The following is a 15,655-nucleotide window of genomic DNA, read 5'->3' as shown; positions in this document are numbered from 1 at the left end:
GAACTAAAGCTTTTGAGCTCAAATTCAAAACCATTCATCTCCTCCTAGAGCTCTTTAACATTCCAAAATGGGAAGTATGGAGCTTAGTTCACTTAAAAATAAAAATAAAATTAGAGGCAGCCCTGGATTTCTGTAAATAAAACCATTGCCACATTTCTATGGAGATGGGTGTTGAACTCAAATAATTAACAAATGTTCACTGATCTAGGTGCTATGCTGCATGTCGTTGGGTTATCAGCAACGATAACACACACACAACAGAGAGCTAGAACATGCAAACTAATGCACAAGATGCTAAGCGTCACATGGCATGGTGGAGACCTGGGGATGGCTGCAGAGTGCCTGGAAACCCCAACTGGGAAGTAGTCTTCTCAGAAGTGAGCACAGCAGCTGGTCCCTGATAAACGCAGAGGATGTCTCTAGGCTAAATTCAAAGGTGTGAAAATTCCAGGGATAAATTAAAAAATTGCTTAATATGGCTGATGCAAGCTTTATGAAGGAAATGGCCAAAAGCAGAGTGACAGGAGATGCTGCTGGTCCAATATGGAAGCGAGGGGCAGGATGTGAAGAACCTCAGTGAGTTGGGAGTGGGGTTTATCCTGAAAGCAGTGGGGATCCATGCAAGATCTTTACCATGGATGCCATAGGCTGGACTTACATTTTAAGATGTGCTCTGGCAGCAGGTTTTGAGCACAAATTGTGAGGAGAAAGGAACTAAGAGGAATGAGCTCCACCGCAGGGGCTGAGAGGAGGGTTGACCCATGGATCCACATCTTTTATAGTTAGATTTTTTTCCCTTAAGATTTAGATTTATCTGAAGTTCAAAGTTACAGAGAGAAGAAGAGACACGAGAGATCTTCCATTCCCTGGTTCACTCCCAAATGGCTGCAGTGGCCAGACCTGAGCCAACCTGAAGCCAGAATCTTCTTCTGGGTCTCCCTCAGGGGTGCAGGGCCCAAGGACTTGGGCAATCCTCCACTGCCCTCCCAGGTCATAAACAGGGAGCTGAATTGGAAATTGGCAGGCTTGGCCACAAATCAGTGCCCCTATGGAATGCTGGAACCACAAGGTGGAGGCTTAACCTACTATGTCATCGTGCCAGTCCAACATCTTTCCTAGATATACGTGTTAACTGGAAATCATTAGGCAACCAAGAGCCCAAGACATGTGGGTGACCAGTTAGTTACAACACAAGGAGACTGAACAATTCAGAGCACTGAGTAGGCGCTGGGAGGAGAATGATGTCAGTCCTCTCAGTGGCCACTTCATTCTGTGTTCTGTGGTCATAGCTGCTCTTTTTACTGCCCCTTTATGTGGACCGCTGGAAGAAGAGGCCATTGCACATGGGGGAAATCACATAGACTTTGGGATCCCGAGTTCAGGATTTAATCAGTATGTGCTTTTAAGGAATGCATTTCATGTCTCTGAACATCAGTTTCCCCATCTGTAAAATGGGTGTAATGACATCTATTCCATGGAGTGACAGTGAGTGTAATAGAGAATTGGGTTTATGATGTAAACAAACTGAACTCAGCACAGACTCTCGGATCCCCCTTGCATCAGTAGCCACAGAATTGCTATCAAACGAGACACATGCCTGCTCATTCCTCTTGGAAATTCCTGGGCAGGCCAAAATCAAACTCAAGAGGAAACAGGTGGTGGCTTCAGAAGGCATTATATTTGGTGGCTATCCCTCTGGACACTTGAAAGGAGGAAGCAGAGCAATGGTATCAAATAAGCACTTCGAATGGGCCAAGTGCTTTGTGATGGGTGTCTTTGGGCTTCCACCATGGGGTAGCTGCAGCTCCCACCCACATCCCCTGCCAGATTGAGCAAAAGGGGATATTGCAGGTGCTGTGGTTATACCCACAAGAAAGTAAGACCTCTTTTCTCATATCTGGGCTCATCACACCTTCCCTGTTCTCTCTTGGGTGGGAGGAAGTTTAAAATGTGTGAAAACATCAGAGGTTGGCAGAAAAAGCAGAGCCTGGGAAACAATGTGCATCACTGTAGATGTGAATTTTTGTTTGAATGTGGGCTTGCCTGGGCCTTGACATCTGAGTCAGCTCCACTGATCAAATAGGGTGCTTGTGCAAAATTGCCTGGGCTGATGGCTGTGGATGGCTTGCCCCCAGTAAACTGTTGTTAAACCAAGAGAGGAGCCCAGAGAGGGAGGCGGAGTCTTAGAAGCTTAACCAGTCTTGCTTCAAGGAAGTGTTAAGAATCTGAGTAGCACTAATGATTTGCACAGAGTTTTCTGTCCCCCCTACACCCAGTTCTTCTTCCTTTCCCCCACCTTTTTCTTGTTTCTTTTCCTCTTCTTTCTGCCCTTTATGAGAAACTGGACAGTGTGATGGGGGCAGGAAATGGTTTCTTTCAGATCACAATCCTTTCCTATAGAAGCAGGAAGTTCCCCATAGTTGTGGTTTTCAGATGCTTTTAGGTCTCTCCAGATTATCTGTTCTACCATGGCGTTTTACCAGTGCCATATCCCTGGAGTCATGAGATGTGAGAAGAACCATGGCTGAATTTTGCTGTCAGGAAGGATGCCATCTACCAGGAAGCCATAAATAATTATAGAATAGAAAGAATTCAGTGTATGGTGGCTAGTGCTCAGATCTTAAGAGAGATAGATTCAGGACAGGGGAAGTACACATTATTGCTACATTTTTGGGGTGAAAAAAGATGAAGGTTTGGTCATGACTGCATGACTGACTTGCCCAAAGTGATAGTAGCATCTAGACATGGGAAGATAATGGACATTTCAGATCAAGAATTCATAATAGCAAGTGCACTGGCTATGAAACAGCTCAGCACATTTTGGGGCAGAGAAAAGGCTGAGTATAGTAGAGTTGCATTATGTATATATTAAATCATTTTTAAAGTTTTTTTTTATTGTAAAGATTGATTTATAGAGAGAAGGAGAGACAGAGCTAAAGATCTTCCATCTTTGGTTTACTCCTCAAATGGCCACTATGGCCAGAGCTGAGCCAATCTGAAGCCAGGAACCAGGAGCCTCTTCTGAGTCTCCCACTTGGGTGCAGGGTTCCCAGGTGTAGGGTCATTCAGCACTGCTTTCCCAGACCATAAGCAGGGAGCTGGATGGGAAGTGGAGCAGTAGGGAGATGAAGCAGCACCTATATGAGATGTCAATGCTGTAAGGTGGAGGACTAGCCAATTGAACTATCAAGCCAGCCCCCAAGTTATCTATCAGATCTAGGTAGAATGGCATGAGAAACTAAACATGTGCAAGCAATTACATGCTACTACTGTATCCTGTCCTCAGGGAAGCAAGAGAGGAACTGTGATCCACTGTGGGTCACCATCTCTTGGCCTCTGGCACTGAACTAGAATTTTCTGTGCTTTGGGGAAGTTTAACGGATTTTCAAGGAAAAACTAATTCTGTCTTATATTTATCTTATGGCCTGTTATGATCCAACCTTAAAAGCAAAATGAGTTTCCCATGTAATAGTAGGATAAATAATATGGGAAAGGTAGTTTTTCTTATTGTTTTATAAATTTATTGCTAGGCACTTAATTTTTTTAAAAAATAGTTTTTTGAAAGACAGAGAGAACTTCCATCTCCTGGTTCACTCCATAAGTGCCTGACAGGACTGGGCAGGGGTGGGCCAGAACTCAGTCCACATCTCCCACATCTATCACCAGTAAGCTTCTAAAGTCTGTACATCATCAAGAAGGTGTGGTGAGGCACCAGAGAAGGAGTCTAGTCAGACACTATGAGATGTGAGATGTAGACAACTTGACCTCCAGGTTGACCACCTGACCTGAAAGGGTGGGTGTAGACCAGATAACAAGAATTCTCTAGTGCCCAAAGGCCATTCTGTAAATCATCACATTGAAGGAATATTCTATATAGCTTTTCCTTATTTGGGTTTTCCACCATGTGATGAGTTGAGTCCTTCTTTCTCTGCATGTATTTTCCCTGGTCTTACTGTAACACAAGCTATAAGACTGAGGAAGAACACAGACAGTGGTGGAGGAACAGTGACATGACAGGATGAGGCTGGTGTCTGCTCCTGTCTCGGTCTCTACCACCTGTCTTCTCAGAGCTCCCCTGATCCCTCTCAATGGCTAGCGGGTTACCCTGTTTTTATATCAAATGTAACCATTAGCTACATTTCAATGAAAACTAAAACCTGTCAGGACAATGCAGTTAGTTATTTGGAAGGCAGTAAGAGAGAGATCTCAGTCTTCCATCTGATGTTTCATTCCTCCAAAGGCTACAACAGCCAGTGCTGGCCCAAACTAAAGCTAGGAGCCAAGAACTCCATCCAAGATTCCCACATGTGGATTGCAGGGACTAATGTACTTGCGCCATCATGTGTTGCCTCCCAGGCACATCAGCAGAAACTAAATCAGAAACAGAGTAGAGACTCAAAACTGTATTCCAATGTAGTATGAGAACATCCCAAGCAGTAGTTTAACGTGCTGTCCCACATTGCCCACCCCCATGGACAATACAGTTTTTAAAAAGGAGGGGCAGTTGCAGGATTTGGAGATAGAAGATCTGAGTTTATGTTTTCCAAAACTGTTTGATAGCTGTGCAATTTTATACAATCCCTTGCTCTCTATAAATGTCAGTTTTCTCAATTCTCACAGTGACAATGTTTTCATCCATTGAGGCTGTTCTAACACAAACACCGTAGACTAGATAACTTATAAACAAGAGGAATTTATTGCTCACAGTTTTAGATGTGAAAGATCCAAAGTGAACTTTACAGATTCTACTGCTTTATTGCATTGAATCCTTACACACAGAAGAGGCAAATAAGCTGCTTTGGCCTCTTGCAAAAGGACACTCATCATCTTGATGAAGACTGTGCCCTCACCATTCCATCGTCTCCCAAATAACTAGCCTTTTAGTGCTATCATGAGTTTGGTTTCAGCATATGACTTCTGGTGGAACAGAAGCATTGAGATTTCAGCAGATAGTGATGTATTGCAGATTTCTTGTAAAGGTTGAATCAACAATGCATAATTCTGCAAAGAAAAAAAAGATTCCAGACCAACTTTGATAGTCATTACTCTAAATGTTCTTCACCTTACACATTTCCCAGAACAGCTAGTTCCTCTCCTTTTTAAAAGACCATAAAGATTTTCACCCTTCCTTGAAAATGCACAAGCAAGTTGTGTTATAACATTTGTTTCTTTCTTGTCCGACTAGGCTGTGTGAGTTTCTTAAGGGCAAGGAGAATGATTTTTATTCCCATTGCTAGTATCTTGTTTTATTTTCCTCGAGTCTTTTAATATGCAAAGATTCTTGTATTTCTTCCTCTTTAACCAAAACTGTAATTACAATCTAGAGTCTTGGGACAATTTCTTTTTCTTTTCACTTACTGAATCGTGAACATTACAGTTTCCCATGATACCAGATGTCTCATTTGTCCAATTTCTTCAGTAGAAATCAATGGGATTGGTGCTTACTGAAGCTTTTTCTAGGTATTTGGAATATACATTGGTATTCAAATAAAAATTCACAAGCAGGACAACTGCACTCATTTATAATTATGTAATATTGAAAAGGAATGGCAAATATTGATTGAATAAATGGGTTATTTCAGAGTATCAGAGTATCGCAAGTTAGGGAAACCTGATTCAGTTACATTTAACAGATATTAATAGACTGAGTTCCTCAATTTAGTAAATATTTTATGAACTCTGCTACACACCAGGTACACAATCCCTGATTACCAGAGGATCTGTGGTCTCGTTGGAGAGACAGACACACTCTCAAATCAATCAGAGACAGTCAGATGGAAAGACACCAAAACACCTCATCTCTGGCTGCCGGCTGGCTTCCTGTCCTGCGTGGGCTGTGTCTCAGGGACTGCCCACTGTAAAGGATGTAGCATATGACATGAGAAGTAGCAGTGAGACAACTTCACAGAGAACAAGATGGAACTTAGAGCAGGAAGTCCTGAGCAGGAAGTCCCATTTGTTGATGTTTGAATTACCCATAAAAGCCTCTCCAGGAGCCAGCCTCTCCTTCTGGCTAAAGCTACGTTGTTGTCTCTGTGTTAGCTGGTGGCCCAAGACATGCTCAGTGACTTTTTGGCCTGGTGCGGTTCCTGATAGCCCCTTTGCTCATCCCCTGCTCCCTGCTATGCACAAGAAAATTGGTCATCTCTCTCGGATGGGCCCAAGAGGCAAAAATGAAAAACACTGGATGGAAAAATGCAGCTCATCGTGAGGCATACGGCTCTAGAAGTGTCTGAAATCAGAGAAGCTCACATTTGGGGCTCACGTTCTTCTCCTGGGGAGTAAGATTTCTCAACAGAGACTAATGAACACTAGATGTAGATGGGGGTCAAGCTTTGAATGGAGACTAGGATTGATAAGAACAGAGCCTTCCCAGAGCTTTCAAATGCAAACATGTCCCTGGACCTCTGGTTAAATTGCAGGCTCTGGAGGTAGGGCCCAAGATTCTCCATGTCTAACTATCTCCCCATGATGCTGACACAGGTGATCTAAGGTCTACGCCTTGAGAAGCAAGGAATAAGGGAACCTATCAATAACTGAGATTCAATGAAATTAGGAACAGCTATCATTTTTTTAAGTACCGATTATGAGACACTGGTCCCAACAGTTTGACATGTGTTCTTTTGTTGAATGTTCCTTAATAAATAGTTTTGAAAGTACTTAGGTTAAATTATAGCAGAGATGGAAAGCAAAGATACAAGTCAAAGAGCTAATATAATAAAGGTATTTATTTAAAGGTAAGTTATTTTTATTTGCATCACATAAAGAGTGGAAGACATAGAGGAAGAGATCTTCCATCTGCTGGTTCATATCTGAGCTGGTGTGAAGTTAGGGAACTAAGAGTTTCTTCCAGGTCTCCCATGTGGATGTAGGGGCTTAAGCCTTGAGCCATCCTCTGATGCTTTCCCAGGCCATTAGCAGGGAGCTGTATCTGATGTGGAGCAGCCAGAACACAAAGAGGCACTGCCCATATGGGATGCCAGCACCACAGGCCGAGGAATAGTTTGCTGTACCACTGTGCTGGTACATTGTGAAGATTTGGTCCAATGGCAGGGAGTATTAAGAGGAGGTGCATTCAAGGAACATCAAACATAATTAACTATAGTTCTCGTTGCATATTAAATATGGTGAGTGGGAGAAGAATTTGTTGGAGATTATTATGAGACAGGGAAGATGCTGATGCATAACAGATGAACTCAGACATTGCTGATTAGAAAGGAAGATTGCAAGGTTAGATACATAGGATACTTGAAAATATGTTAGTTTTAATTATTATTTATTAGGTATTGTTACAAATGCTTTATACATCCTATTAACTCGTTTAATTCTTACAACAATCCATAAAACAGGTGCTGTTAGTCCTATTTCATGGACTATAGAAACAGATCCAGGGTTATCCAGCTAACAAGTGGCAGATGTAGGAATTATAACCAGGAGATTTATTCCCAACTTCTGCTGGTGGAGGCATGAAAAGGACTTCACTGTTTTTAGCATCTTTTAAAAAGTGTTTGTTTTCATTATGTTAGATAAGCTGAGTCAGAGATAGACAGAAAGAGATCTCCCATGCCCTGATTCACTCCCCAAATGCCCATAACATCCAAGGCTAGGCCAGGCTGAAGCCAGGAACCAGGACATCCATCATGGTCTCCCACACGGGTGGCAGGAACATGAGCACTTGAGCCCATCACCTGCTGCTTCCCAAGGTCTGTATTGCAAAGCCAAGTGGAACGTGGATCCCAATCGGGGACTTAGATATGGGGTGTGGTCACCCTGAGTAGCAGCTCTACTTCTGTGCCAAATGCCCACCTCTCCCGCCATTGTTGGTTTCTTGATCACTAGCTCCCAATCTCTGTATTAATTCTGAGCAACCTGTATCTTAGTATTCATTGAGTCATTTACTCATTTAACAAATACCAATATATTGGATATGCCCTACGTCCTGGGCTTGGTGCTGCAGATACAGTGAGGAGCAAATGTCCTTGGTGTCTCCACAGAGCTTGTCTTTAATGGATAAGATAGGCAGTTGTCATGTAAATACCTGATTTTAAACGTTCAGGTCCTGTAAAGAAGAACAAGAGAGGGCTGAGGGAGAACATAATCTAGGCTGAGTGTAACAAGGAAGCTTCCTTGAAGAAACACCTGACTTGAGATAGAAAGGATGAATGGCTCTTAGATACAGAGGCCAACATGGGAAAATGTAAGCGCACAGTTTAGCTCTGTTATTTCACTCCATCTGTTTCTTCTTCTCACCCCTTCTGAACTCCTCTCTCCTCCCTCCCTTCCTCTCATTCCCAGCAGAGAAATCTGTGATTTGGATAGCTAAAATGTCCAGGAATCCAAACATGTCTTTAGATGTTAACAGCAGAGCAGAATTAAAAACCTAAGCCCGTCTCTTCGCTGCTAACCGCAGCAGTTCTAACATTACTTGCCACAGAATAGGTACTCAAAAACCTGCTTGTTGAAAGAAGTAACTAATTAGTTCACTTAGGCATCTACAAAGTGAAAGGGAATTCCATATAGGCCAATTCATCTCAGGATGGGGAGGAGCGCTCCAAAATTGGACATGTTAAAAGGTAGCCTCGTATAGAATGATCTCTGGACTTGAAGGGAAAGGAATTAGTCACTTGCTAGTTTTCACTATGGGGAAGTCAATTTAGCCTTCTTATCTATTACAAAAATTAGTATTTGCCCTGCCTAATCCATAGGCTTGTTCTGAGAGTCAGATAAAATAATCCAAATAATGTAAAGTGCTATTGAACATATTTTATTGTACATGTTGTATAGTGTACTTTGAGTCCAATTGGCACCTTACACTTTACACTCTGTGATATTATGCACTGGAGATTGTTTTTTGAGGTGGATATCTGAAGTAAATGATTCAAACCCTGTCCAGTTCACATGCATAATTGTGACACAGAACTCTACTGCATAATCATTTCTGTAAATTGCATTTTAACATTTGCAATAGGCAACACCTAAGTTACTGAGGCATTAGATAAAAATAATGTAAATCAAAATGCAAAAAAATACTCAGAAGCTTCCTTTGTTTCATGGTGGATGGAAATCTTAAATTAAAATCTCTGGGAAGTTGGAGAAATCTCAGTGTCTGCTTCCCTTTGAATTGATGCACTCTCCATGTATCTGTTTCGCAGCCATGTTTACCAAGCTGCAAGAAGAAACTGGGCGCCTTCAGCTAAAGTGTCAATAAGGGGGTCTTAAGGGGGCCTTTAAGGAATTTCAGATGACTAGGAAGGTCCCAGTCATTTAGTGACTCCCTGACAGGAGTTTGCATGGAAACCGAAATTTCTCTCAGCTCTTTCAAAAAAGTGAAGAAGCCACAAATCCAGTGGCTGTTTCAGAACAACAAAGAAGCCTTGGGATGCCTTTGGCTGCTAACAGGAGCGTCTCTGAATTCCTCAAGGAATTCCAGGCGTAGGGCAGATCCAGCTGGCAGGAGGTATCGATCTCCACTTGAATTCACTGAATAAATAATGGTTGCCATAGTTATTGAGCAGTCACCACTGGTTGAAGAGCAGGGGAAAACTCAGTAGCTCCTTCTGTGACTTTGACCATGAGAAAGCCATGGTATACAAGATTCCACAATCAACCCCATCCAGAAATTCAGCTGGCATATTGCTCATATTCACAAAGAACCAGATTTCTTAGCATTCTGTTTAACGTTACTATACCAACAGTACTCACCTGGTCATTTTAAAAGAAAGAAAGGAACATTTAAAAAGAAACATTTTAAAAGAAAGGAACAAGTAACCCTATTACCTCGTAATTATTTTCAATTTTTTGGTTTCTTTCAGCTTTCTTTATATGCAAAAGTAATCCTTACATAGATGTAATCACATCATACATATGTAAATATTCTTATTCCATATTGTGATTTTCTATATTGCCTTCATAGCATCTGAATGTATTGATGCTTACAGGATCATTATATGAACATGCCATTATTTACTTAACAGTCCCCTACTCTTTCTTTATTTGTATGTTTTTGTATGGGGCAGAGGATTAATAGTATATAATCCTATGTATTCAGGGTTATTGTTCTGCTGAATTTTTCCTCTGGATAAATTCCCAAGAGTGAGATTACTGGGTCAGAAGCTATAAATGCTTTATCACTCTTGAAATTTACTGTCGCATTTGCAACCTGATCTTCTGCTCTTGGGGGATAAAATAAAACTGAAGGTACCTATCATTGCAGGAAAGATTTCTCTGTGAGTTCATTCTTGGGTACTTCCTCTGAGACTGACACACAGGAACTAGTTATTTAGTAAAGATAAGCCAAGGAGATGGGTTTGTACCTGGGGTGATTAGCTCACAGTTTTCGGGGAAAAGCAAAATCATGCACAGTAAAACTTAGGAAGTAGGGGCTTTATTGTCTTTGGTTTGGCCTTGGCTTTGCCAGCCACTTGCCACCTGTCACACTTTGTCACGATGCTGACTGCTATTGTGTGTGGTACTCTACAGTTGACAACACTTTCAGGTTACATCATCTTAATTGAGTCTTTCACTCCCTGTAGTGGAGATCAGTTTTATTCTAATCTCCTTTTTCTTTGACTTGAATGTGTACTATTTGAAATCTACAGGTAGAATACAAGATTTGTATATTTACTACCTGTGTTCCCTGTTTTCCTATAAGATCATTGAACCTTAGAGAAATTAGGTCACCTATTTATTATGTACTAGAACTGTAACTAGAAATCCAGAACTGTTTAACTGTTTAATGCCACAATGCCTGCAGGTTAAAATCTGCTTAGATACTGCTGAAACTTCTCATCACTTTTAGTATATTTGTAACATAACAGACCCGGAATCGACTTTTGAGATCATAAAATCTAGCTTCCTTCTCCAGTGTATCAAAAACGGAGGTACTTAACCAAGTCATACCTAAGCTGGGAAGAATATAAATTTCTCTTTTATGTGGAACAAAAAAAAAATCTGAACAGTTGCTTCATTTTTCTGATTGGCTTTTGCTTTAAGGAAAGAATTTTTCTGATTTTTTCAATTGGGAATATCCATGTTAGAAAAAATATGATTTCTGTGGATAACTGTACTGAGACAGGAAAACTTCCAAACAACTCAAGCAAGATTTTTCCTTAGAAGAGACGTTCTGACATCTAAAATCTGAGGGAGAGCTTAGGGATTTGTACTGGATGTTGGATGCTTTTCTCACTCCAGGGAATTAAGACATTGCTGTGGAATAAGAAGATAAAGTCTGCCACAGAACAATGGGTTGAAATCCCAACTACAAGCAGCTGACTTGGGGAAAAAAAAAATCATTAAACTTAATATATAAAAAGATCATGTTATTTAATGTGGAGGTCACTTTATTATTTCATAAAACATTAGACAGTGCTATTCATGTCTCGATACATGATAAATTGCTTGCACCACATACTTGTGTGTGTTTAACTTTTCCATTTCCATAGCAGGAGAGCCTCTGTGTTTTACACAGAGTGCCACATGCAGGCCAATTGGTGATTTCAGGGGTGTTAGAAAAAGAAAAGCAGGGCCCGGCGCGGTGGCGCAAGTGGTTAAAGGTCCTCGCCTTGCACGCCCGGGATCCCATATGGGCGCCGGTTCTAATCCCGGCAGCCCCGCTTCCCTTCCAGCTCCCTGCTTGTGGCCTGGGAAAGCAGTCGAGGATGGCCCAAGGCTTTGGGAACCTGCACCCGCGTGGGAGACCCGGAAGAGGCTCCTGGCTTCGGATCGGCGTAGTATCGACCCGTTGCGCTCACTTGGGGAGTGAATCATCGGATGGAAGATCTTCCTCTCTGTCTCTCCTCTCTGTATATCCGCCTTTCCAATAACAAAATAATAAAAATAAATCTTTAAAAAAAAAAAAAAAGAAAAAGAAAAGCAAAGCTGGGTGCTTCGCAGTGCTAGTGAGCATGGCAAGAATGTACTTTGGATTGGGTCTTCTGGGAACAACTGTGGCATTAGCAGTTACAAACCACACCCTCTCTACCTCCCTCAAGTGAGGGTCTAGATGGGAACATTAATTCATTTGCCTGGGGATGTTTCTGTGTCCCTCTGAAAAAGAGCGGTTGTGAGACCTTAGACGAAGAATGTGTGCAAAATAACAACCATTCTGTTGTGAATTCGGTGTGGCTAATGTGCCAGGAATTGTGTGGAACTAAAGTGGCCCTCTCAGAAACCCTGAGTTGAATATCGTCATCAACTATCTCATAAGTGAACTGTGGCCCCGAAGTCAGGAGATTTATGTGGGGGCATGCAGCAAATAACTGGCAGCATTTGGGCTTCAAGCCCTGGAGTTGTTTTACATAACCATCAGCTACTCTGAGGGCATGTTGGCTGTAAAATGTCCTCCCAAGTGGCAGGATAGGACAAGGCCCTCCACTGGGGATTCCAAGGCTGTAAGGATGTATTTGCTCCCTAAACTCATCCTTTTTGTCCTTTTGCAGAACGACATGGGTTAAAAGAACCAAAGAGAGTGGAGGAGCTATGCAACAAGATCAGAAGCAGCTTAAAAGAACACCAGAGTAAGGGACAGGCTCCGGAGCCCACTGAGTCCAAGGTGTTTGGGGCCCTGTTAGAACTGAAAAAGATCAGCACCCTGGGCCTCCAGCGCATCTTCTACCTGAAGCTGGAAGACTTGGTGTCTCCACCTTCCATCATTGACAAGCTCTTCCTGGATACCCTGCCTTTCTAAGTAGGAGCAGTTTCATCTGCCGGCACCTGCTTGCTCAACAGCAAAGAGACGGATCTGGACACTACCATTTTCTGTCCTTCCTTTAAATGAAAGAGAAGCTCCTGTAGAAAGCAAAGACTTTTTTTTTTTTCTGGCACTTTTCCTGACAAACTAAAGCCAGAAAACTTGTAGCGTATTGTGTTGGGGTTGTGTTTTATATTTAGGCTTTGGTGGGTGGGGTGGGAGTGGGGTATAGTTCATGAGGGTTTTCTAAGAAATTGCTAACAAAGCACTTTTGGACGATGCTATCCCAGCAGGAAAAAAAAGAAAAGGATAATATAACTGTTTTAAAATTATTTCTGGGGAATACAGTTATAGTTGCTTTGTATTTAACAACAAGAACAACCAGGGGTTGTTCGCCAGGGTAGGCTGTGTCTTAAGATTGATCCCTTTAGAATACATTTCCTGTATTGAGGGTACGTGTGTGGTGCAAACAAGGCAGAAATTCCTAATTTTTTTCTTTCTTTTTTAACTAATGGTGAAAATGGAAGATTACCTACAAATCAGACATAGCAAAAATGATAATGGCTGTTCGCTTCCATATACAAGTGCAATTTTTTAAAAGTGCTGTCTTACTAAGTCTTGTTTATCAACTCTCCTTTATTTTACATGAAAATGAAAAAAGGAGGCAGTCATGTTAGCAAATGACACAGGCTAATTTTCTGAGTAGAAGCCTGATCCACCTGCCCTGTAGAACCTGTCTGAAGTAGGGCCCATCTAAGACATTGAGGCCATTCGTGATGGAACCAGATTCTTGCCCTGACCGTCCAGCTGTTCTGAAGCGGGGAAGGAAGTCAGGTGATAAAATGGATTACATACATTGTTTGGCTTGCATAGGATCATCAGCACTGGCAGAGTTCCCTAAACTGGTCTCAGTTGTCAAGGACTGATATATGCATTCAGAAGCCCTAGGAGTGCTGAACCAGTTAAGCATTTGATATCTAAATGAGAATGTGCAAATCAGTAGGAACTCGGTCATACAGGGTAAGCACCAGGGATAATAAGGATTTATATATATATATATATACATATATATAATTTAAATTTTGCTATTGGTTCAAGAGACAATTTTGGAGAGCAAGCAAGTCTTCTTTTAAAAAAATATACAAATGAATGTGAGTATTAGAAAAGATTAGTGGGCTGCGTTTCAACATTCCGTGTTCGTACTCCCTTTTGTATGTTTATACTGTTAATGCCATATTATTATGAGATACTTTGTTGCATAGTGTCCTTATTTGTATAAACATTTGTATGCACGTTATATTGTAATAGCTTTGCCTGTATTTATTGCAAGACCACCAGCTCCTAGAAGCTGAGTTTCAGAGTAATTAAATGGGGTGTTCACAGTGACTTGGATACACCAGTTAGAAATTAAATTAGCAAATATATATATAAATATAGCAGGTTACATATATATATTTATAATGTGTCTTTTTATTAACCATTTGTACAATAAATGTCACTTCCCATGCCGTTATTTTATGGTTCATTTGCAGTGACTTTTAAGGCAGTACTGTTTAGCACTTTGATATGAAAATTTTGCTTATGTTTTGCTAAATTTGAATGTATGAAGATTTTTAGGTCTAAAAGTCTTTATATTATATACTCTGTACCAAGTCAAAATCTCTTTGGCCATTTTGCTAAGAAACAAACTTTGAATGTCAAACTGATGTCACAGTAGTTTTTGTTAGCTTTAAATCATTTTTGCTTTAGTGTTTTTAAAGGAAAAATAACAAAACTATGCTGTTTATATTGTCATTAAATGATACAATCAAACAAATGCCAAATGAATCGCCTAGCTGCTGCAAAATATAACCCAGATAGAAAAATCATATCCTTCCCCCCCCCAGAGTCGTTCTGATATTTGATCATGTATTATGTTTGTGTGAGCTTTCATGAAAGATTATTTTTATATCAAGATTGTAGGACCTGGAATGTTAGGATTTTGAAATGTTAGGTTTGGAAGGGACCTGACTTGTCAACCAATCCAAGCTCCTGAAATTCACAGAGGAGGAAACTGGGGTCCTTTGACAAGTGAAGAGTAGCCAAGGACAAATAGCTAATAACAAAATCAAGACTAAGACCTAACTCATCTTTCCATCATCTTTTTTTTTTTTCTTAACTGACTGCATCTGTAGGAAAACAGCTTTTGAAACATAACTACTAATATTTACATTTTACCTAAAGGTAGCCATGGGTGAAGTAATACTTTTGCATTAATTTCCTGAGCTTATATGCAAACATAATAAACATTATTAAATATCAGGAAAGCTAACATTTCACACAAGATCGCTTCAGACCAAATTCAAATTGAATTTGAACAAATTAGAAATACTGTGCATACATAACCTTCTTGCACACCATTAGTATTTAGAGAGTGAATCCTTGTTTTTGACATGTGTGTAAAGGAAAAGCAAAACAAAACAAACTCAGAGCCCTGGAGAAATGCTAACTTTTTCTTTTTGCACTTATCAGACTTAAGGCAAAGACATTTTAGCTGTTGAATCTCTTGGTTGGAAGGAACGAAGAAGCTGATGTAGTTACAGGTCCAGATGCTAGTGCTGAAAATAAAGATGGCAGCCAGTGTTGTTCTGTCTTCCATAGTTACTACAACTATGAGAGCCTCCCAAGTCACCTATCAATCCAACGCTCTCTAGTCTTAATGTTGACACACAAGTTTATACAGAGTGGATGACTACACCAGCTCAGAAGAGGGCAAGTGTTAAAGCAGGTGATTCTTCCCCTGGTGGGAGAGCTCTCTCAGTGTGAACAAGCCTCCTATGGGCGGGAAATCAGGAATCCACCAGCTGTTAATGGAGAGTGCCTTGCTTTTATTTCATACAGCAGAGTTTCCCCAAGTTTCTCTGCTCTTCTAACAGCATTGCTCTTTAGTGTGTACTAACTTGTGGTTTGAAAGAAATGCTCTTGTAC

At 41.0% G+C, this 15,655-nt stretch overlaps 1 protein-coding gene across 3 annotated transcripts in view; it reads left to right on the top strand.

Annotated features, from left to right (window-relative positions):
• Window positions 1–12,780, top strand: part of NR4A3 (nuclear receptor subfamily 4 group A member 3) — a 32,969-nt gene extending 20,189 nt beyond the window's left edge. For all 3 annotated transcript variants that reach the window (XM_040963546.1, XM_040963548.1, XM_040963547.1), the window contains one exon: window positions 12,438–12,780. In XM_040963546.1, the coding sequence (XP_040819480.1) occupies window positions 12,438–12,685 (248 nt within the window). In that variant the 3' untranslated portion in view covers window positions 12,686–12,780. The remainder of the gene's footprint in view (window positions 1–12,437) is intronic.
• The last annotated feature ends 2,875 nt before the right edge of the window (window positions 12,781–15,655 follow it).

The sequence above is a fragment of the Ochotona curzoniae genome, unplaced genomic scaffold (genome assembly GCF_017591425.1).
Source record: "Ochotona curzoniae isolate NIBS_2020 unplaced genomic scaffold, NIBS_Ocur_1.0 scaffold_3208, whole genome shotgun sequence".
In the NCBI taxonomy this organism is placed as follows: Eukaryota; Metazoa; Chordata; class Mammalia; order Lagomorpha; family Ochotonidae; genus Ochotona; species Ochotona curzoniae.
Note: the sequence above shows the minus strand (reverse complement) of the source record. Positions and strands in the feature narration are given on the sequence as shown.